This window comes from Scyliorhinus torazame, chromosome 3 (genome assembly GCF_047496885.1).
Source record: "Scyliorhinus torazame isolate Kashiwa2021f chromosome 3, sScyTor2.1, whole genome shotgun sequence".
NCBI lineage: Eukaryota > Metazoa > Chordata > Chondrichthyes > Carcharhiniformes > Scyliorhinidae > Scyliorhinus > Scyliorhinus torazame.
Genome location: NC_092709.1, coordinates 266,621,599 through 266,644,040, shown reverse-complemented (window position 1 = coordinate 266,644,040; position 22,442 = coordinate 266,621,599). Strand labels below are relative to the sequence as shown.

The following is a 22,442-nucleotide window of genomic DNA, read 5'->3' as shown; positions in this document are numbered from 1 at the left end:
GCACACCCAGGTCTCTCTGCACAGCAGCATGTTTTAATATTTTATCATTTAAATAATAATCCCTTTTGCTGTTATTCCTACCAAAATGGATAACCTCACATTTGTCAACATTGTATTCCATCTGCCAGACCCTAGCCCATTCACTTAGCCTATCCAAATCCCTCTGCAGACTTCCAGTATCCTCTGCACTTTTTGCTTTACCACTTATCTTAGTGTCGTCTGCAAACTTGGACACATTGCCCTTGGTCCCCAACTCCAAATCATCTATGTAAATTGTGAACAGTTGTGGGCCCAACACTGATCCCTGAGGGACACCACTAGCTACTGATTGCCAACCAGAGAAACACCCATTAATCCCCACTCTTTGCTTTCTATTAATTAACCAATCCTCTATCCATGCTACTACTTTCCCCTTAATGCCATGCATCTTTATCTTACGCAACACCCTTTTGTGTGGCACCTTGTCAAAGGCTTTCTGGAAATCCAGATATACCACATCCATTGGCTCCCCGTTATCTACCGCACTGTTAATGTCCTCAAAAAATTCCACTAAATTAGTTAGGCACGACCTGCCCTTTATGGACCCATGCTGCGTCTGTCCAATGGGACAATTTCCATCCAGATGCCTCGCTATTTCTTCCTTGATGATAGATTCCAGCATCTTCCCTACTACGAAGTTAAGCTCACTGGCCTATAATTACCCGCTTTCTGCCTACCTCCTTTTTTAAACAGTGGTGTCACGTTTGCTGATTTCCAATCCGCCGGGACCACCCCAGAGTTTAGTGAATTTTGGTAAATTATCACTAGTGCATTTGCAATTTCCCTAGCCATCTCTTTTAGCACTCTGGGATGCATTCCATCAGGTCCAGGAGACTTGTCTACCTTTAGCCCCATTAGCTTGCCCATCACTATCTCCTTGGTGATAACAATCCTCTCAAGGTCCTCACCTGTCATAGCCTCATTTCCATCAGTCACTGGCACTGGGAAGGTATCATCGAGGCCAGCAACAGCTCCTGGTGAGCCCAAGTGGTAGTGGTGAAAACGGGGGAGGAAAACAGGATGGTCATTGACGACAGTCAGACCATCAATCGGTACACGCAGCTCGACGCGTACCCCCTCCCACGCATATCTGATATGGTCAATCAGATTGCACAGTACCGGGTCTTCTCGATAGTGGACCTGAAATCTGCCTACCACCAGCTCCCCATTCGCAAGGCGGACCGCCCGTACACCGCGTTTGAAGCGGACGGCCGCCTTTACCATTTCCTTAGGTTCCCTTCAACGTCACTAACGGGGTCTCGGTCTTCCAACGGGAGATGGACCGAATGGTTGACCGGTAAGGACTGCGGGCCACTTTCCCATACCTGGATAACGTCACCATCTGCGGCCACGACCAGCAGGACCACGACGCTAACCTTTCCAAATTTCTCCACACCGCCAAACTCCTCAACCTAACCTACAACAAGGAGAAGTGTGTTCAGCACGAACCGATTAGCCATCCTAGGCTATGTGGTTCTGAACGGGGTTCTCGGGCACGACCCCGATCACATGCACCCCCTCATGGATCTCCCCCTTCCCCACTGCCCCAAGGCCCTCAAACGATGCCTGGGGTTCTTTTCCTACTACGCCCAGTGGGTCCCGAACTATGCGGACAAGGCCCGCCCACTCATCCACTCCACCGGTTTCCCACTGACGGCCGAGGCTCACTAGGCCTTCAACCGTATCAAGGCCGACATCGCCACGGCCGCGATGCACACGGTCGACGAGACGCTCCCCTTCCAAGTCGAGAGCAATGCATCTGACGTCGCTCTGGCCGCCACCCTCAACCAGGCAGGTAGGCCCGTGGCATTCTTTTCCCGCACCCTCCATGCCTCCGAAATTCGGCACTCCTCTGTCGAAAAGAAGCCCTCAACACCATCTTCTCTCTATTCGGTTTCCCCACCTATGCCCACAGCGACCGGGGATCCTCATTTATGAGCGATGAGGTGCGCCAGTACCTGCTCAACAGGGGCTTTGCCTCGAGCAGGACGACCAGCTACAACTCCCAGGGAAACGGGCAGGTGGAGCGGGAGAATGGGTCGCTCTGGAAGGCCGTCCAGCTGGCCCTACGGTTCAGAAATCTCCCGGCCTCCCGCTGGCAGGAGGTCCTCCCCAACGCACTTCACTCCATTCGGTCGCTCCTGTGCACGGCGACTAACGAAACTCCACACGAACGTCTCTTTGCCTTCCCCAGGAAGTCCACCTACAGGGTTTCGCTCCCAACGTGGCTGGCAGCTCCAGGACCCGTTCTCCTCCGCAAGCACGTGCGGCTCCACAAGGCGGACCCGTTGGTTGAGAAGGTACAGCTACTCCACGCAAACCCGCAGTACGCCTACGTAGCGTACCCCGACGGCCGCCAAGACACAGTCTCCCTCAGGGACTTGGCACCAGCTGGGTCCCCACACACACCCACCTCTGCCCCTGCGCCACCCTCCCTTCCCCCAGCACACCCCACCACAGCCCCCGCTCCAGAACAATCCGTCCTCCCCTTGGTCCCACCCGGGGATGAAGAGGATGTCGACACGCTCCCGGAGTCACCGACAACAGAGCCGAAGCCTGATTCGCCACCAGCACTGCGGCACTCTGAATGACGGATCAAGGCGCCCGACTGTCTAAATTTGTAACCTTCTCTGAAATTTTAATGACAACCTGTAAGTAAATAGTTTTCCACCACACCGCTGGACTCATTTTTAACAGGGGGTGAATGTGGTAGTCACCACTATTGTATTATATTGTATATACTGCACTGCATACGAGGGAATTACGGTAAGGCCCCTGTACTACAGGTACGGGGGTAGATCACTGCCTGCTAGCTCCGCCAAGTAGGTGGAGTATAAATGTGTGTGCTGTCCGAACTGCAGCCATTTCGGCAGCAGCTGTAGGAGGCTACACATCTCTGTGTAATAAAGCCTCAATTACTCTCTACTCTCGTCTCGTCTTAATTGATAGTGCATCAGCTACTGCTTTCCCTGTGGTCAGCAGATCAAACTCTGCCTGCAGACTCCGCCACACCCTCAGTTGCCCCGCCTGGGGGGCCTCCGCATATCTCCTGTCCACTCGGAATATCTCCTCCACCGTCTCTCCATCTCCGCTCTTTCTTTCTTTTCCCTATGGGATCGAATTGAGATGAGCTCCCCTCTGACAACTGCCTTCAGAGCCTCCCAGACCATTGCCGCTGCTACCTCACCCGTATCGTTTGTTTCCAGGTAATCCTGGATGTTCCTGCTAATCCGCCCGCAAACACCTTCGTCTGCCAGCAGCCCCACATCCAGTCTCCAGAGAGGGCGCTGCCCTCTCTCCTCATTAAGCCGCAGGTCCACCCAGTGCGGGGCATGGTCCGAGACTGTAATTGCTGAGTATTCTGTCCCCGCCACCTTTGGGATTAACGCCCTGCTCAAGACAAAGACGTCTATGCGGGAATAAACCTTATGAACGTGGGAGAAAAAAAGAGAACTCCTTTACTCTCAGCCGCGCGAATCTCCAGGGATCCACCAGGGATCTGCTCCATAAAACCCTTCAGTTCTTTCGCCACTGCCGGTCGCTTCCTGGTCCTGGACTTCGACCGATCCAGCTTGGGGTCAATGACTGTGTTAAAGTCTCCCCCCATGATCAGATTGTGTGACTCGAAGTCCAGGAATTTGCCTCGCATGCGTCTCATAAATTCCACATCATCCCAATTCGGAGCGTAGACGTTCACAAACACCACCCGGACCCCCTCCCACTTTCCACTCACCATTACATACCTGCCCCCCTTATCTGCCACAATTCTCCCAGCCTCGAATGCCACACGCTTACTGATCAGAATTGCTACCCCCCTGGTCTTTGAATCTAGCCCTGAATGGAACACCTGGCCTACCCATCCCTTTATCAATCTCGTATGATCTGCGAGCTTTAAATGTGTCTCCTGAAGCATTGCTACGTCTGCCTTTAACCCCTTTAGATGGGCGAACACACGCGCTCTTTTGACCGGCCCATTGAAACCCCTCACATTCCACGTGACCAGCTTGGACGGGGGGACTAACCCTGCCCCCCCTCCCTCCCCCCTCCCCCCCCCATCCCTGCCGACTACCCATCGCCCTTTTTTGGCCAACCACAGGGAGCCACCGCCCCGCCCCTCAATTGGAACCCCGAAATTGATACCTCCTCTGTCAGCAAAGCAGCATCCCCCCCCCCCCCCCAACAGCCCCACAACCCAAAAACCCCCGCCAAGCACCTGCTGAGCACTTGCTCACCCCCCACTTCGCTCCCGAGAGTCAGCTGACCCAGGCTGACCCCGGCAGCTCCCGCCCCTGCCGATCAGACTGTCGCCTCATTGTCCGGACCCCTCTCCCCACATGAATAAACCAATTAAACTACCTCTGCAGCCCCAGTGAGTAAATAGTAATACGAAACGAAAAATAAACAGAAAACACTAACATTGCCCCGTGAGGAGACACTTGTTGAACCAAGGCTCCAACTTCCCCAAAAATCGCACTAAGTACAGGGCCCCCTCCCTCCTCCGTATCTCAACTTTGCCGAAAACACTGCACCCTCCAGCCACCACCACAGCCCTTACACGTACCCAACATTGTATACAATCTTCATATTAGAAACGGTACTGTGTTACCCAGCCCCACCGGCGTATTCCACCAAAGCTTAACTGTCCTTTAATTCGAGTCCAGCTTTTCTTGCTTGACGAATGATCACGCCTCGTCCGGAGTCTCAAAATAGTGATGTCGTTCCTTGTACGTGACCCATAGCCTCGCTGGGTGTAGCATCGCAAATTTCACGCCCTTGTTGAAGAGAGTCGCCTTCACCCTGTTGAATCCAGCATGCCTCTTGGCCAGCTCCGCACCCAGGTCCTGGTAGATGCGTATCACGCTGTTCTCCCATCTGCTGCTCCGTTCTTTTAGCTGTAAAACTCCTTAAACGCCCTGTACACCCCTGCTGGGTCCAAGACCGTGTTCCCAGCTCTGTCCTTCACTTTACCTTAGCTGGTGTGCAAGCATCCTGCTGGCTTTCTCTCCATACTCATATATCGCCCCCCTCGCCTTCCTCAGCTGCTCCACCCCCTTCCCCGTAGACAACAGACCAAACTCCATCTGTAGCTTCCGTCGCTCCTTCAATAACCCTGCCTCCGGGGCCTCTGCGTATCTCCTGTCTACCTGGAGTATTTCCCCAATCAACCTATCTATCTCTGCTCTCTCCACCTTCCTCCTGTGGGCCTGTATCGATATTAGCTCCCCTCTAACCACTGCCTTCAGCGCTTCCCAAACCATTGCTGCCGAGACTTCCCCCGTGTCGTTTATTTCCAGATATCTCTGGATGGACTCCCTCACACGCCCGTGCCCTCGTCCACTAACAGTCCTACATCCAATCTCCATTGCAATCGCTGGCCCCCCTCCTTGCACACCTGTAAATCCACCCAATGTGGGGCATGGTCCGACAAAGCAATCGCCAAATACTCTGTATCAACCACCCCTGCCAGTGGAGCCCTGTTCAGGATTTTTTTAATTGATCCGGAAGTATACTTGATACATGCAAAAAGAAAGAAAGCTCTTTCGCTCTTGGCCGACCAAACCTCCATGGGTCTACCCCACCCACCTGCTCCATGAACCCCTTTAGTTCCTTCGCCATTGCTGGCACCTCCCTGTCTTTGAGTCGACCGGTCCAACCTTGGATCATTGACCGTACTAAAGTCCCGTCTCCCCCCCCCCCCCCCCCACATGATCAGCTTGTGCGAGTCCAGGTCCGGGATATTCCCGAACACCCGTTTTATAAACTCTGCATCATCCCATTTTGGTGCATAGACATTCACGTGCACCACAGGTGTCCCCTCCAGCTTCCCGCTGACCATGATATACCTGCCCACCATAACCGCAAATATTTTCCCCACCTCAAATGACGCCCGTTTATTAATCAGGATCGCAATCCCCTTAGTCTTAGAGTCCAACCCCGAGTGAAATTCCTGCCCGACCCACCCCTTCCTCAATCTGGTCTGATCTGTTATTCTCAGGTGTGTCTCCTATAGCATTGCCATGCCCACCTTCAATCCCATCAAATGCGCGAACACGCGAACCCTCTTAACCGGCCCATTCAGCCCTCTAACGTTCCATGTGATCAGCCTGACCGAGAGGCATCTCGCGCCCCCCCACCCCCTGCCAATCAACCATCACCCTGCTTAGGCCAGCTTACAGCTCGCACCCTGCGCCCCCGCAGGCCCGCACTTTGGCACCCTCCGTCCTCGATCTCCCATTTGTCTCCCAGCAACAATCCCTCCCCTGTTAGCAGAGCAATTCCCCGCCCCCCCCGCCATTAACAGCACAACAATTCCAACCCCATTTAGCAAACTCATCATCTGTTCACCCCCCCACTGCGCTTCCGTGAGCTAGCCCGCCCAGCTAGCCTGGTAGCACCCCCCCCCATGGCGCCAAACATTCTACCCACTATTGTTCCCCCCTCCCCTGCTCAGACATACATATTCAAAAAACACAGTTCCAAGCAAACACAAAGAAAAGACAAAGAAGATCCATCCATCCTTCCCCCACCAGCACCAGGTTAACTTACAAAACTGAGCAACAGCCCAAGAATCAATATAAAAAACATTTCACATACAGTTCAAAAGTGAGAATAACTCCAACAAAATCGATACAGCATTATCCGTCCCAAGAGTTCAGTGTCCTCAGTCACCTACCAGCCCTTTACTTTTAATAAAGTCCATCGCTTCGTCCGGTGACTCAAAATAGAGTTCCTGATCTTCAAACGTGACCCATAAACGAGCTGAATATAGCAGCCCAAACTTCACATTCTTCTTGAAAAGGGCCGATTTTACTCGGTTGAATCCCGTTCTTCTTTTGGCCAGATCCGCACCCAGGTCCTGGTAGATGCGCAGCATGCTGTTCTCCCACATGCAGCTCCATGTCTGCTTGGCCCACTGCAAAATCTGTTCCTTATCCAAGAACCGGTGCATTCACGCCACCATCGCCCTCGGTGGCTCGTTCACACGCGGCCTCCTCGCAAGTGTTCTGTGCGCTCTATCCACTTCCAAGGGTTGAGCAAATGCGCCCTCACCCATTAACTTCAAGCATATTTGCCACATAGGCTCTTACGTCCCTCGCAACCCTTAGGGAGGCCGACAATCCTCAAGTTCTGTCGACGGGACCTGTTATCCAGCACCTCCACCTTCTCCTGCAGCCTTTTATGCTGATCTCTCATCAGCCCCACCTGTAACTCCAGCTCAGTACGGTGTTCCTCGTGCTCGACCACCTTCTCCTCAACCTTCTGGATCGCCCAACCTTGGGCTTCCAGACCCTGCTCCACCCGGTCTATCGATGCCTTGATCAGATCTAGACCTTCCTCCTTTTGCTTGGCGAAATCCTTCTGAATAAATTTCACCAGCTGCTCCGTTGACCACTGGGCCGCTGAGCCAGTACCCTGCACCTCTGACATGTTTTTCTGTGCTGTGCGTTTTACACATGCCTTCTCTGTTTGATTTTTCCTTCTTATATGATCACTTCTGGTCTACGTCTCCAAATACTTGTGTGAGATTCCTCCTCACTGTCCCATCCACTCCCGATTTCGAAATAAATCGGGGAGAAAGTGCAGAGGGTCCGTCACGAACGGGAGCTACCAAATGTGTGACCTCCTACTCCATGGCCGCCACCGTAAGTCCCCTCCCTGCATTCTCTTAAGCTGCGGAATAACCACATCTATAAACATGTTATCTGCGAAGCTCTCAAACTCGCAGGTAAGCATCATTACAGCACAAACTACAAAGCCCAGAGCCTGAGCAGCTGCAGTTGACCACGGATCCTGCACATGTGGTTATCCAGGACACAAGAAATGTTCTGGAGTCCCACATGGAACAGAATTTGCATCCCAGGAGTTCAGAGAGTAGCGTGGCGACTAGGAGATTTTCACACTCACTGCATTGTAGTGTTAATGTAAGCCTACCTGTGACACAAATAAAAATTATTATAGCTACTCCTCTTCTACTGTTTTCACTTACATATCGAGAGGTTAACTGAAATACGCAACTTTTATCAAACTAAAAATATGAATTTTTGTAAATTAACATCTTAACTTTGGAGAAAGGAAAGCCACAATACTCACCAGCCTATAATCACACAATTTTCCTGTTCTGTTGCAATTTCATTTGATTTTCTCTCTCACTTCAGCAATTTTGACCTGCTGCACACTCCTCCCAGTCTAATATACAATTATCCGGGTTTTCTGCACATCGTCCCCACCTACTGTACAGTGATCCTGAACTGCTTCAGACTCCTCCTGGTCTGCTTCACAGTGATCCTGAACTGCTTCAGGCTCCTCCTGGTCTGCTTCACAGTGATCCTGAACTGCTTCAGGCTCCTCCTGGTCTGCTTCACAGTGATCCTGAACTATTTCCCACTTCTCCCCACTTGCTTTACAGTGATCCTGAACTGCTTCAGGCTCCTCCTGGTCTGCTTCACAGTGATCCTGAACTATTTCCCACTTCTCCCCACTTGCTTTACAGTGATCCTGAACTGCTTCAGGCTCCTCCTGGTCTGCTTCACAGTGATCCTGAACTATTTCCCACTTCTCCCCACTTGCTTTACAGCGATCCTGAACTGCTTCAGACTCCTCCTGGTCTGCTTCACAATGATCCTGAACTATTTCAGACTCCTCCTAGTTTGTTTCACAGTGATCCTGAACTGCTTCCCGCTTCTCCCCGTTTGCTTCAGGGTCTGATTCACAGTGATTTCCCCCTGACCTTTTAAGTGGGATATGTCATCTCCCTGTGAAATGCTATGAACTAAATTTCAGTGACTAGATTTGCGCATAGAAGTCATCTATGTTTCACCAACTGCCTTGCAGGATTGGGTACGGGTAACAATTGAGAATAAACCTTTTGAGCCAGCTTATTGGTGACAGAAAGGTTAGTCATGGCACAAATCAACTCCAGCCTCCCGGATTGGCTTGATCCACTACCGCTGCAATAGGTCCACAGCAGACGCCATCTCCATGGGCCTGCACTCTACTCTGGATCACCGAGAAAACAAAGACACCTATGTCAGACTCCTATTTATCGACTACAGCTCAGCCTTCAACACCATTATTCCTACGAAACTCATCTCCAAACTCCATGGCATTGGCCTCGGCTCCTCCCTCTGCAACTGGATCCTGAACTTCCTAACCCACAGGCCACAATCAGTAAGGATAGGCAACAACACCTTCTCCACGATCATCCTCAACACCGGTGCCCCACAAGGCTGTGTCCTCAGCCCCCAACTATATTCCTTATACACCTATGACTGTGTGGCCAAATTCCCCTCCAACTCGATTTTCAAATTTGCTGATGACACCACAGTAGTGGGTTGGATTTCAAACAATGACGAGACAGAGTACAGGAATGAGATAGAGAATCTGGTGAACTGGTGCGACAACAATAATCTCTCCCTCAATGTCAACAAAACGAAGGAGATTGTCATCGACTTCAGGAAGCGTAGTGGAGAACATGCCTCTGTCTACATCAATGGGAACGAAGTAGAAAGGGTCAAGAGCTTCAAGTTTTTAGGTGTCCAGATCACCAACAACCTCTCCTGGTCCCCCATGCCGACACTATAGTTAAGAAAGCCCACCAATGACTCTACTTTCTCAGAAGACTAAGGAAATTTGGCATGTCACCTACAACTCTCACCAACTTCTACAGATGCACCATAGAAAGCATTCTTTCTGGTTGTATCACAGCTTGGTTTGGATCCTGCTCTGCCCAAGACCGCAGGAAACTACAAAGGATTGTGAATGTAGCCCAATCCATCACGCAAATCAGCCTCCCATCCATTTACTCTATCTACAATTCCCGCTGCCTCGGAAAGGCAGCCAGCATAATTAAGGGCCCCAAGCACCCGGACATACTCTCTTCCACCTTCTTCCATCAGGAAAAAGATACCAAAGTTTAAGGTCACATACCAACCGACTCAAGAACAGCTTCTTCCCTACTGCCATCAGACTTTTGAATGCACCTACCCCGTATTAAGTTGATCTTTTCTCTACACCTTGCTATAACTGTAACATTATATTCTTCAGTCTCTCCTTCCTTCCCTATGTATGGTATGCATTGTTTGTACAGTTTGCAAGAAACAATATTTTTCACTGTATACTAATACATGTGACAATAATAAATCAAATCAAATCAACCAATCAAAATACTAATATCATTTTCAGGGATCTCGGATTTCTAGCACTCAAGGTTGGTAGCAATTATGTTTCATATATTGCTTTTAGACAATAACATTAATCTATGGAACATGATTAAATAATTTCATTTGTCATTGTTCTACTATAAATGTTATTCCTTGGTAACCAGGTGAACACAAGAATGCAAAACAATGTAAAAAGTAACATCATGGCTAAGTTTCAATAGATTTCCTTGGTGAAAACAAATTCCTCAGAATAATGTTCCCATGGTCAAAATAAAAATGAAACACAGGCTGGTGAGAACTGGGATAGCAGAAAATATACAAATATTTGCCCATGAGACATGTTATGGGAGCGTGCAATCAGTAGTATCCTGAAGAATGCAGGTGTGGGGATCATATTTTAAGATCAGAACACATTTTGCAATTCAGGTGGTTCATCATACAACCCTTCTAACATCATGTAGCCTACCTATTATCCTTATTTTAATAAACTGAACTGTTGCTGTTTTTCTCCCCTAGATAAATGAAACTACTCCCAAAGAGGTATTCACTGGCCAACATTTAAAATTAAGAAAGGGAAATAAGAAATCCTACTTGTTGGAGATATTGCTTCAAATCAACTGCTTCCTTTTTTTCATGAACTAGGACGGAGTTTTTTTCTTCCACTTTTGCAACATCAATTTCTCCACGTCGCATTTCTCGTACTCCCAGAGGTCGCTTTCTGACACATACACGGATTTTTTCAATCTCTGTCCATGACTGTTCTTTCCCAGGGTTCACAGACCTAGGAATAAAAATATAAAGAGCAAATAATAACCAGAAACTAAAGAAGTGATTAGCTACATTACAACAGTGACTACACTTCAAAAAGCACTTTGAGTAAATCCAAGAACATGAGCAGTGCTATCAAAATCTCAATCTACTAATCTTAAAAATGATCTACCATGTAGGAGACAGCACACTACCAATTCTCAATTTAAGCAGGAATGGCCAATTATTGCATCCACATCTCAAGAACAATTTTTTAGAAATTTTGCTTGTCATGAATGGTAGGTAAAATGTTTGAATCACTTCATCTTAAGTATGTATTAATAGTTTTGAATATCTCAGAAAAATATAGTGTTCCATTGGCGATAAGGAAGTGCCAGAAATTCCATGGAATTACCTTCATCTGGCTATCTCAAGGGTTGTTTTTGAGAGGAATGGTTCAGGTTCTAGTATACATCAGGGTCCTACTTGATTTCCTGTTCCTTTTGCTGCACTTCTAGCAAACTTACCAGAGCTGTACAATCAAATCTATGTATTTTGTGGTTAGTACAGTTTCGGAGCTTCCATTTCACTACAATAATAGTCAAACGCAAGTGCTGTTCCCATTGGTAATATTTTCTGTTAAAATTTTTCAAATCGGCCTTTTTCACAAATCCCAAACCTAGCTATTAGTCGTTTTAGCTTATTACCACACTAGGAGGTGCATTATATCATTAGATTTAAGTTGTATGGGAGAGGACTAGGAACAACCAAACATGAAAAACCCAACTGGAAGGTGGTAAATTTCAGGGCCTTGAAAAGGAACCTGCTCAGGTGGATTGGAATTAAAGCTCAGGAAGTAAAACAATAGTGTGCATTGGGACGCCTTCAGAGAGAAGGCAGCTTGGGTACAGACTAGGTATGTTTCCTAGCAGGGAGAGGTAATGGGGCAATAAGGGCATTCAAAGCTAGAGCTCGCCAAATGACTAAAGATATAGGCCTAGATCTACCAGCCATATTGTGCTCTGTGGTCTTTAGATGGCGAGTGAAGCCTCTTGCATGCTTCCTGGCAGCCACTACGCCTCACGGGATCTATTCAAGTCCCAGGAGGTGTCGAGATCAGGAGTCCACCCTCAATTGGCATGATCAAGCGTAGGCCTTAAACCTATTAAGGCCTACTCACCCGGGATATACCGGGCAAACGGCATTTAACGGCCTTCCCAGGGAGTTCTCAGCCAGGCACCGTTCAGTACTGGTCCACATAAAAGTGTAACCAGGTGGAACGGCATCCGAGGGGGGTCCGGTGCCTGGTGACTCCCGCAGTGGCTGGGGGCATGGGTGCAGGACGATTTGAATGGCACCCTGAGGGATGTTAAGGGATGTGAGGAGTGGTGGGGGGGGGGGGGGGGAGCTATGGGGGGACTGGAGGGTACCGGCCTGGAAGCTGATTGAGTCCCTCACCTCCTTCCATGCCTTACAGATATAACACGAGAAGGATGGTATCTTGGACCCCGCGGGAGCTGCCCTTGTGGTGGCATTGGCAGGCCAGGCGGCCAGAGAAGGCGGCAGCAGCAGTGTCGATGGAGGCTCAAGGCGGCGGCCCATGTGCAGGGGCCCGTTCCATACATGAAGATATGGCCACCCATTAGGTCAGGGAGAGACCCAGAGGGGGAGGTCAGCGACAGCCCAAGTGCACAGATATCACTGGTCCTTCGAACAGATGATAGACAGCATGTGCCGCAGGAAGCTCACCTCCAACAAGGCGACATTGCGGCACCTGTGCCATGTCCTTGCGGATTTAGCACCACGTAGAGGAGGAAGATACCCACTTCCGGTGGCCGCAAGGTCACCGCAGCCCTGACCTTTGACACCTCAGAACCATTCCAGGGCTCGAGCGGGGACTAGAGGCACATCCCAACCAATAGCCCACAAGTGCATTCGTGAAGTCACAGATGCCCTGTTTGCACTGGAGGCTAACCATATAAACTTTGACCTGGACCGAGCCCAACAGGATGCCCAGGCAGCAGGATTCTCCGCCATCGCCGGGATGCCCCAGGTCCAGGAAGTGATAGATGGAATGCATGTTACCTTGCCCACACTGGGATATCAACTAGAAGGGGTTCCACTCCCTGAATGTTGAAATTGTCTGCGAACACCACATGAAGATCATGCATGTGTGTGCATGCTTCCCAGGGAGTGCGCATGACAGCCACATCCTGGGGCAGTTGGAGACCCCCGGCATTCTTTGAGGGACATCCCAGGATGACCGGTTGGCTCTCGAGGGTGAACCTGGCTAATCACACCAGTACAGAGGCCAATGACCGATAAGGGAACCCGATATGACGAGGTGCATTGACTGTTTAAAATGCAGTTCCGATGTCTCGACTGCTCTGGTGGTGCACTGCAGTACACCCCCCGGAGGGTCGCCAGCTTTGTGGTGGTCTACATAGCTGCGGGACGACGTGCTGTAAGTGGAGGAACATGTGGCCACCTTCGAGGAAGATGACGAGGAGCTGGAAGATGACGAGCCCAGGGAAGACTCTCAGGGCCAGCGGAGGGTGGAGGGAGGCGGCAGCCAAGGGCCAAGAAGGCCCTTATCTTCGCCCGCTTCACGTAGGACGTGGCTATGTCCGTTATCTCACCCACCCCTCCTCACCCACCGTCCCACCACGCCCGTGCCCCATCTCCCACCCGACATGCCTCACCTTCCCCCTCCCCGCACCATCCGTCCTATTCCACCCTCCCAGGGTCTGTATTACTTCACTCCAGGGTGATTGGCCTGTGTTGGCACTGTCAGCAGGTCAATGAAAAAGGCAGGTGGGTGATGATAACCAGCTTTGAGCTGAGCACTGGTGCTCCTCATTCTATGCCATTATGATTCCTGTCTGTCTGCTAATTGCGCGTTCACGCCCATTACCTGCACGTGGTATGCATTGGTTGGGGGAGGGGGGTGGCAAATGGGGCTAATCCAAGACTACCGTGCCCGGGGGACTGGGCAGGGGGTCAGAGGCCAGCCAGTGTTGCAGAATAACGTGCCAGAGGCTTCACTTATCTCGGGTGCAACGTGTTTTAATGTTGTACACATCTGACCTCAACTGCCCCTAGCCCCCGATGGTTGTGCCCACCCTTCCCCAGCCCTCTCCTCACCCCCTTCTCCACCTCAGCTTATGGGGCTGTTCAGCACACTGGGCTAAATCGCTGGCTTTGAAAGCAGACCAAGGCAGGCCAGCAGCACGGTTCAATTCCCGTAACAGCCTCCCCGAACAGGCGCCGTTATGTGGCGACTAGGGGCTTTTCACAGTAACTTCATTGAAGCCTACTTGTGACAATAAGCGATTTTCATTTCATTTTCACTTCTCCACCCCAGTGCCCTTTCAGTGATCCTCTATCTGCTTGGCCCTCCATGCTCTGCCACTATGTCGAGGTATGCACCCAGGATGCACATCAGCGGTGGAGGCAGCCTGCTGCTTACTGCGTCCAGTGGCCTTTGATGCCCCTGGTGGGCGTCCTCTGGGGGCCCAGGGACCGGAAGGCCTCAACCTACTTGACAGCGGCATATGCCCTACCGTGCCACCATGTTCCGGAAGCTGACTCTGTGACGTGCGTATGTCGCGGGGGGGGAAAGAGTCCTGGTGGCCGCCGATGCCATCCTGTAGGGAAGCTCCGGGTTGGCATCCAATGTTCCCTCTTCCCGGACGGTGCCCATAGGGCCCTGGGGATCACCTCAGGACAGAGGGTTAGCTGGAAGAGGCTTCGAATGCCACTGTGTTACGTGGCTCTGCCTGCCCTGGCAGCTCCCCAATGTCTGCACCATGGTATTGATGCCCTCAGCGATACCCCTTTGTGTGTGGGCTATGCTCTGCAGTGCTTCGCCAATGTCCACCTGCATCTGGGACATGGTCCTCAGTGACCAGGATATGCTCTGGAGTGCCTCAGCAATGCCCAACTGTGACAGGGACATGCTCCGCAGCGCCTTGGCAGGGTCCACCTGAGACTGGGACAAGCTTCACAGTGCCTCGGAAAGGTTACCTGTGTCAGGGACACGTCCCCCAGCGACCCGGACATGCTGCCGAGGTGCGCAGCCATGGTCGTCACTGACTGAGCCAGTCCTTGGTCATTACCACTCTTGCTGATGACATTGTGCTCCAGGCTCTCCACTGCAGCCGCTACCCTAGCAGTGCCGGCCTCGGTGCCAAGCATTCAGCGCTATTCCCTCCACTCACAGTCTTTGGGAATCTCACAGCCGCCCCCTATCGAATGCATCAGCTCCGGGTAAACCTAATCCAGAGGCTCAGCATCTGACTGGGACTCAACTGGGTCCTTGGATCCAGCAAATTTCTGACTCCCTGTCACTCCAGAGTGTTAGTGCCTTCACCTGATGTGCATCTGCAACTATATGGTGGTCACCAGATCATCCCCAGAAGCCTGTCCATTACTTTCACCCACGAAAGTTTGTGTCTCTGCACTGGCGGAGGGTGGGGAACTTCTCCTGCGGGACAGAGAGAGAGCATCGTGAGCCGCATGCTTCAGGCATTAAGGGGGGGGGGATAAGCATGGGCACCACTGCTGGGCCTGGGTGAGCTGAGGCACAGTATGGTGCTGGGCGGGGGGCAGTGCAAAGCACATGGATGTCGGGGGGGGGTGACAGCCAGGGGGCCGATGCCAACTCACCCATGCGGCCCGGTGGAGGTCGTTTAACTTCTTGCAGCACTGGGTGCCAGGATTTTATGGGCAGCAGGGGCGGTGTCAGTTGAGCCACCAACCATTGGCCCAAGTGTAACCATTAAGTGGGCAATCAATACCCAATTAAAGGCCTTATCCCACTACCTCTATGATTTAATGGGCAGCAGGAGAGACCTCTGCTCAACGTGTAGTCCAGCAGGTTTAATCCTGCAGGCTGCTGGTCAGTGAAATAGGGGTTGCCTCCTTCTCAGGCTAGCTGTGTCAATTAGTTGGTGCAGTTAAGCAGCTTTAAAAGGTGACAAAACAAGTTGAGGAGGCTGTTAGAAAATTGTACTGAATCCTTGGCTTTATTAATAGAGGCATACAGCACAAAAATAAATAAGTTATGCTAAACCTTTACAAACCCTAGTTAAGCCCCAGCTGAGCACCACATTTTAAAAGAGTGTAAAGACATTCAAGAGGGTGTACTGAAAACTTATTAGATAGTAGGGTTGGGGTACTTCAGTTACATGGAGACTAGAGAAGCTGGGGTCGTCCTCATTAAAGCAGAGTAGATTAGGGGGAGATTTAATGGCGGTGTTTAAAATCATGAACGGTTTTGATAGCGTTCAGAGAAACTGTTTCTAATGGCAGGAGAGTCAGTAAACAGAGGACAAATATTTTAAATAATTGGCAAAAGAACCCAAGGTGACAGGAGAACTTTATTTATTGTGCAACGAGTTGTTATGAGCTGGAAAGCATGACCTGAAAGGGAGGTGGAAGCAGATTCAGTAATAATTTTCAGAAAGGAGTTGGAAAAATATTTGAAGAAGATTTTTCCGGACTATACAAAAGCAGAAGAGGAATGTATAGCATGCCAGCACAAGTATGATGAGCTGAATAATCTAATCTATGGTTCTACAAGAGCTGGGACCTTTCCACCTCAAACTTTTCAGTATTCAGCATTTGTGTGCAAATACTGAGTTACTCCAAAGGATCTGTTGCCATATCTTGTGATAAACCAAATCAGCTAACCAAAAGAAAAAAAGCGTAATTACAGAAAAATGGTTTGGACTAGTAGAGAGTAACAGAAACAACATGGAGATGAAAAATCTGTGCAGATCCCTTAGAATCTCCAGTGGTCCCAGTACGAACATAGGTATTTGGAGCAGGAGTAGGCCATTCAGCCCCTCAAGCCTGCTCCACCATTCAATAAGATCATGGTTGATCTGATTGTGAGCTCAACTCCATATTCCATCCTACCCCAATAACCTTTCACCCTCTTTCCACCTCTGCCTTAAAAATATTCAATGACCCAGTGTTATAACCTGCCTGCTTACCATTGGCTGGGGACTAATGACAATCCCACAATCCTGTGGGAGTATGAGCTTCCCCAATGAAGGTGGGGGGGGGGGGGCGGGGGGGGGGGGGGGGGGGGGGGGGGGCGGAGAAACCATTAGTAAGCTCCATGTATAAATAAAGCTGGCCAGTTTGGAACCAGCAGGAAGGAGTGTGCAGCAAGGGAAGTTGCTGCTGCTGTTATATATGCATATATATATGTTATTGTAAATAAATGTTATTACTTTGTATCCTTAAAACTCGTGCTGGATTCTTCGTGGCCCTCACAAAACTGGCGACGAGGGTTAAAGTGAATAGCTGTCTACACTGCTGAAGCCACCTCCCTGGATTTTTGTTGGATACAGGTTGGAAGTTGTTTTCTATTATACCATGCCTCTGTACGGACGTTTGGATGTTTTTGATGCTGCGCTGGAAAGCTGGAACCAGTACACACAACGGATGCGTTACTATTTCCGGGCAAACAATATCACCGAAAACGAGCGCCAGGTGGTCATATTGCTCACCGCCTGTGGCCCGCATACGTTTGGGGTGATTAGGAGCCTCACGTACCCAGCTGCGCCGGACACCAAAACGTTTGATGAACTTGTGAATATAGTGGGGCAACATTTTAACCCAACCCCGTCCACGATAGTCCAGCGTTACCAGTTTAAGACCGCTGAGAGGACCCCTGGAGAATCCCTTGCCGATTTTCTATCCAGGCTACGCAGGATTACGGAGTACTGTGACTATGGTGAGACCATGTCAGAAATGTTACACGACCATTTGGTTTGCGGTATTAACAATGCGGCCACCCAGAGAAAGTTGTTAGCTGAGCCAACATTGACTTTTCAACATGCCATTCAAATAGTATTGTCCCGAGAGAGAGCGCAGAACGAGGGGTGGAGGAGCTACAGGGAATGGAAGTGCATGCCTTGGGGCGCAACCCCTTCCGTCCGAAAACGTCCCCCCGCACTCCTGCGGTACCTTGGGCGAGGCGACGTCCGGACCGACGCCAGTGGCCATCGGACATTTCTCCCCGAAGGGAGTCTTCTCCAGAACCAATGGATGAGGAGCCATGTCCGGGTCAGACTTGTAGGCGCCGACCCCGTCGCGGACGCCGGTCCAGGGGGCGCCAGAGGCGCCGTCGTTCCGACCGAAACTGGGACCAGCCCAGGGGCCGTACCTTCCATGTGGATGAACCTGTGGCGACTACTCCTGAGGACGTGGAGACGGAGGACAACTGTCTGCAGCTGCATTGTGTGGCAGCTCCCCGTGTGGCCCCCATTAAGGTGACAGTACGGGTCAATGGTCACCCGCTTGAGATGGAGTTGGACACTGGCGCAGCGGTCTCCGTGATCGCCCAGAGGACATTCAACCGCATCAAGCAGGGTATACAGATCCTGACATTAACCGACTCACAGGCCAGGTTGGCCACCTACACGGGGGAAACCACTGGACATTGCAGGAACTACAATGACCCCTATTGTTTATGGACGCCAGGAGGGGCGTTTCCCACTTATCGTGGTGCGTGGCCATGGGCCCAGCCTGTTGTGCGGGACTGGTTGTGCCATTTGCGGTTGCAATGGCAGCACATCCTCCAAACAGTTTCTGAAGGGTTGACTGAGGTGCTAGGACGATACCCAGATGTATTCCAGCCTGGTTTGGGGAAAATAAAAGGGGCAGTAGCCCGTATCCAAGTCGAACCAAGAGCCACGCCGCGCTACTTCCGGGCACGCCCGGTGCCTTACGCCTTGCTCGAGAAGGTAGAAGGGGAGCTCACTCGTTTGGAGAGTTTGGGTATTATCAGGCCCGTCCGTTTTGCTGACTGGGCAGCACCAATTGTACCAGTAATGAAGCCAGATGCTACAGTTCGCTTGTGTGGCGACTATAAACTTACAGTGAATACGGCTTCCCAACTCGACCGATATCTAATGCCTCGCATAGAGGATCTCTACGCGAAGCTTGCAGGCGGACTCTCGTTCACAAAATTAGATATGAGTCACGCCTACCTACAGTTGGAGCTGGACCTTGCCTCCCGACCATATGTAATGATTAATACACACCGGGGCCTGTATGAATATACACGGTTGCCCTTTGGAGTATTCTCTGCCTGCGCTATTTTTCAACGTGTTATGGAGGGCATTTTGAGAGGTTAACCACGTGTCGCTGTCTACTTAGATGACGTTTTGATTACAGGGACGTTGGAGCAGGAACATTTGGAAAATCTGGAGGCTGTCCTTGGACGCTTTTCGGAGGCTGGAGTCCGTTTACGTCGCACAAAGTGCGTATTTCAGGCAAAGGAAGTAGTCTACCTAGGTTATCGGGTGGACCGCGAAGGTTTGCACCCCGTCGCAGAGAAGGTGCGTGCGATTCAACAGGCCCCCGCCCCGACTGACACTTCGCATCTTCGTTCTTTTCTCGGTCTCGTAAACTATTACGGGAAGTTTCTCCCCAATCTGGCAACTACGCAGGCCCCGTTGCACCTTCTGCTAAAGAAATATCACACCTGGGTTTGGGGTCAGCCGCAAGAAACCGCTTTCCGGCGGGTAAAGCAACAATTGTCGTCGTCTGGGTTACTAACCCACTATGATCCTGGAAAGCCTTTGCTCGTCACATGTGATGCATCCCCGTATGGTATTGGGGCCGTCCTGTCGCACAAGATGGAGAATGGGGCCGAGCGACCGATAGCTTTCGCCTCCTGCACATTGACTGCAGCGGAGAAAAAGTACGTGCAGATCGAGAAGGAGGGTCTGGTAGTGGTTTTTGCGGTGAAATGCTTCCAACAGTACGTGTATGGCCGCCATTTCACTATCGTGACTGATCATAAGCCTCTGTTGGGACTTTTCAGAGAGGATAAGCCAATACCGCCCATTTGTTCCGCACAGATCCAGCGCTGGGCTTTGTTGCTTGCTGCATACGAGTATTCTCTGGAACACAAACCAGGAACGCAGATAGCAAATGCCGATGCACTGAGCCGATTGCCTTTATCGACCGGCCCCATGTCGACCCCCACGACCGGTGAGGTGGTTGCAACCCTAAATTTTATGGACACCTTGCCTGTCACGGCATCACAGATCCGTGAGTGGACCCAGACGGAGACAGTCCTGTCAAAGGTTCGGCACAAAGTCCTGTATGGTGGGCAGCATAGACAGCTCCCAGGCGAGTTGCGGGCATTTTCCTCCAAGCTGTCAGAATTCAGCGTGGAAGACGGCATCCTCTTGTGGGGGACACGTGTGATTGTCCTGGAAAAAGGCCAGGAGCTGATACTAAGAGACTTGCACAATGTGCATCCAGGTGTGACCAAAATGAAAATGTTGGCCCGGAGTTATGTTTGGTGGCCAGGCCTCGACACCGACATTGAGAAGGTGGCCCAAAACTGCTCCATTTGCCAGGAGCATCAGAAGCTCCTGCCGGCCGCGCCCCTACATCACTGGGAATGGCCAGGGCGCACTTGCATGCAGTTTTCACAGGCCCTTTTCAAGGATCCATGTTCCTTTAATTATTAATTAATCGACGCCCAGTCCAAATGGCTAGAGGTGCACAAGATGCAGGGGACAACGTCCTGCGCAACAATTGAAAAGATGTGTTTGTCTTTTAGTACGCATGGCCTCCCCGAGGTGCTGGTCACGGATAACGGCACTCCATTCACAAGTGAGGAGTTCGCGAGGTTCATAAAGATGAACGGCATACGCCATATCCGCACTGCCCCTTACCACCCGGCTTCAAATGGGTTGACAGAGCGTGCAATGCAGACATTCAAAAGAGGCCTAAAAAAGCAGTCTTCCGGATCAACGGACACGAGACTGGCTCGCTTTTTAAAAAATAAATATATTTATTAAGAATTTTAACACAGTTTTTCACCCTTACAAACAAACCCCCCCTTCCCCGTAACAAAAAGAAAGCGCACATAGCAAGACATAAACATGGTAAAGCGATATGATACAGAGCTTTGTACATCGGATTCCTCCCATACATGTCAGTTTTCATGATCGTTCATGTATTTTCTTGCTCAAATACCCCCCAAACAAGCCCCCCTTCCCCCTCCCTCCCTCCCTCCTCTCCCCCCCACGCCCCCCCCCCCCCCCCACACGCAAGACATCCCTCCCCCCCCCGGGCTGCTGCTGCTGCTGACCGACCTTCATCTAACGCTCCGCGAGATAGTCTAGGAACGGTTGCCACCGCCTGTAGAACCCCTGCGCAGACCCTCTCAAGGCAAACTTTATCCGCTCCAATTTGATGAACCCTGCCATATCATTTATCCAGGCCTCCACGCTGGGGGGCTTCACCTCTTTCCACATTAACAAGATCCTTCGCCGGGCTACTGGGGACGCAAAGGCCAGTATGCCGGCCTCTTTCGCCTCCTGCACTCCCGGCTCGTCCACTACTCCAAATAGTGCTAACCCCCAGCTTGGCTTGACCCGGACTTTCACCACCTTAGATACTGTTCCTGCCACTCCCCTCCAGTGCCGGGCATGACCAAAACATATGGACATGGTTTGCCGGACTTCCTGAGCACCTCCCACATCTGTCCTCTAACCCAGAAAACCTACTCAGCCTCGCCCCCGTCATGTGCGCTCTATGAACCACCTTAAATTGTATCAGGCTAAGCCTGGCACACGAAGAAGAGGAATTAACCCTACTTAGGGCATCAGCCCATAGCCCCTCCTCAATCTCCTCCCCCAGCTCCTCCTCCCATTTACCCTTCAGCTCCTCTACCAACGCCTCCCCCTCTTCTTTCATATCGCCGACACCTTGCCCTCTCCGACCCATACACCCGAGATCACCCTGTCTTGAATCTCCTGTGCCGGGAGCAATGGGAATTCCTTCACTTGTCGCCTCACAAACGCCCTCACCTGAATGTATCTGAAAGCATTTCCCGGGGGTAGCCCAAACTTCTCCGCCAGTGCCCCTAGGCTCGCAAACGTCCCATCAATGAACAGGTCCCCCATTCTTCTAATCCCTGCTCGATGCCAGCTCTGAAACCCCCCCGTCCATCCTCCCTGGGACAAACCGATGGTTACCCCTGATCGAGGACCACACCGAGGCTCCCATTGCACCCCTATGCCGTCTCCACTAGCCCCAGATCTTTAGCGTTGCCGCCACCACCGGACTCGTGGTGTACCTGGTCGGCGAGAGCGGCAGCGGTGCCGTCACTAGCGACCCCAGGCTCGTTTCCTTGCAGGACGCCATCTCCAGCCTCTTCCATGCCGCCCCTTCTCCCTCCATCACCCACTTACGGATCATCGCCACATTTGCTGCCCAGTAGTAGCCACCCAGATTCGGCAACGCCAACCCTCCTCTGTCCCTACTGCGCTCCAGAAACCCTCTCCTTACCCTCGGGGTCTTATTCGCCCACACAAAACCCATAATACTCCTGCCTCCCCTCTTAAAAAAAGCCTTGGTGATTACAATTGGAAGGCACTGGAACACAAAAAGAAACCTCGGAAGGACCACCATTTTGACCGACTGCACTCTACCCGCTAGCAAGAGCGGCAACAT

General features: G+C 51.2%; 1 protein-coding gene across 1 annotated transcript in view; it reads right to left on the bottom strand.

The window, feature by feature from the left end:
- LOC140409107 (kinesin-like protein KIF24) overlaps positions 1–22,442 on the bottom strand; it is a 169,008-nt gene that overhangs the window by 127,629 nt on the left and 18,937 nt on the right. The window contains exon 3 of the mRNA XM_072497220.1: positions 10,791–10,980. Within this exon, the coding sequence (XP_072353321.1) occupies positions 10,791–10,980 (190 nt within the window). The remainder of the gene's footprint in view (positions 1–10,790; positions 10,981–22,442) is intronic.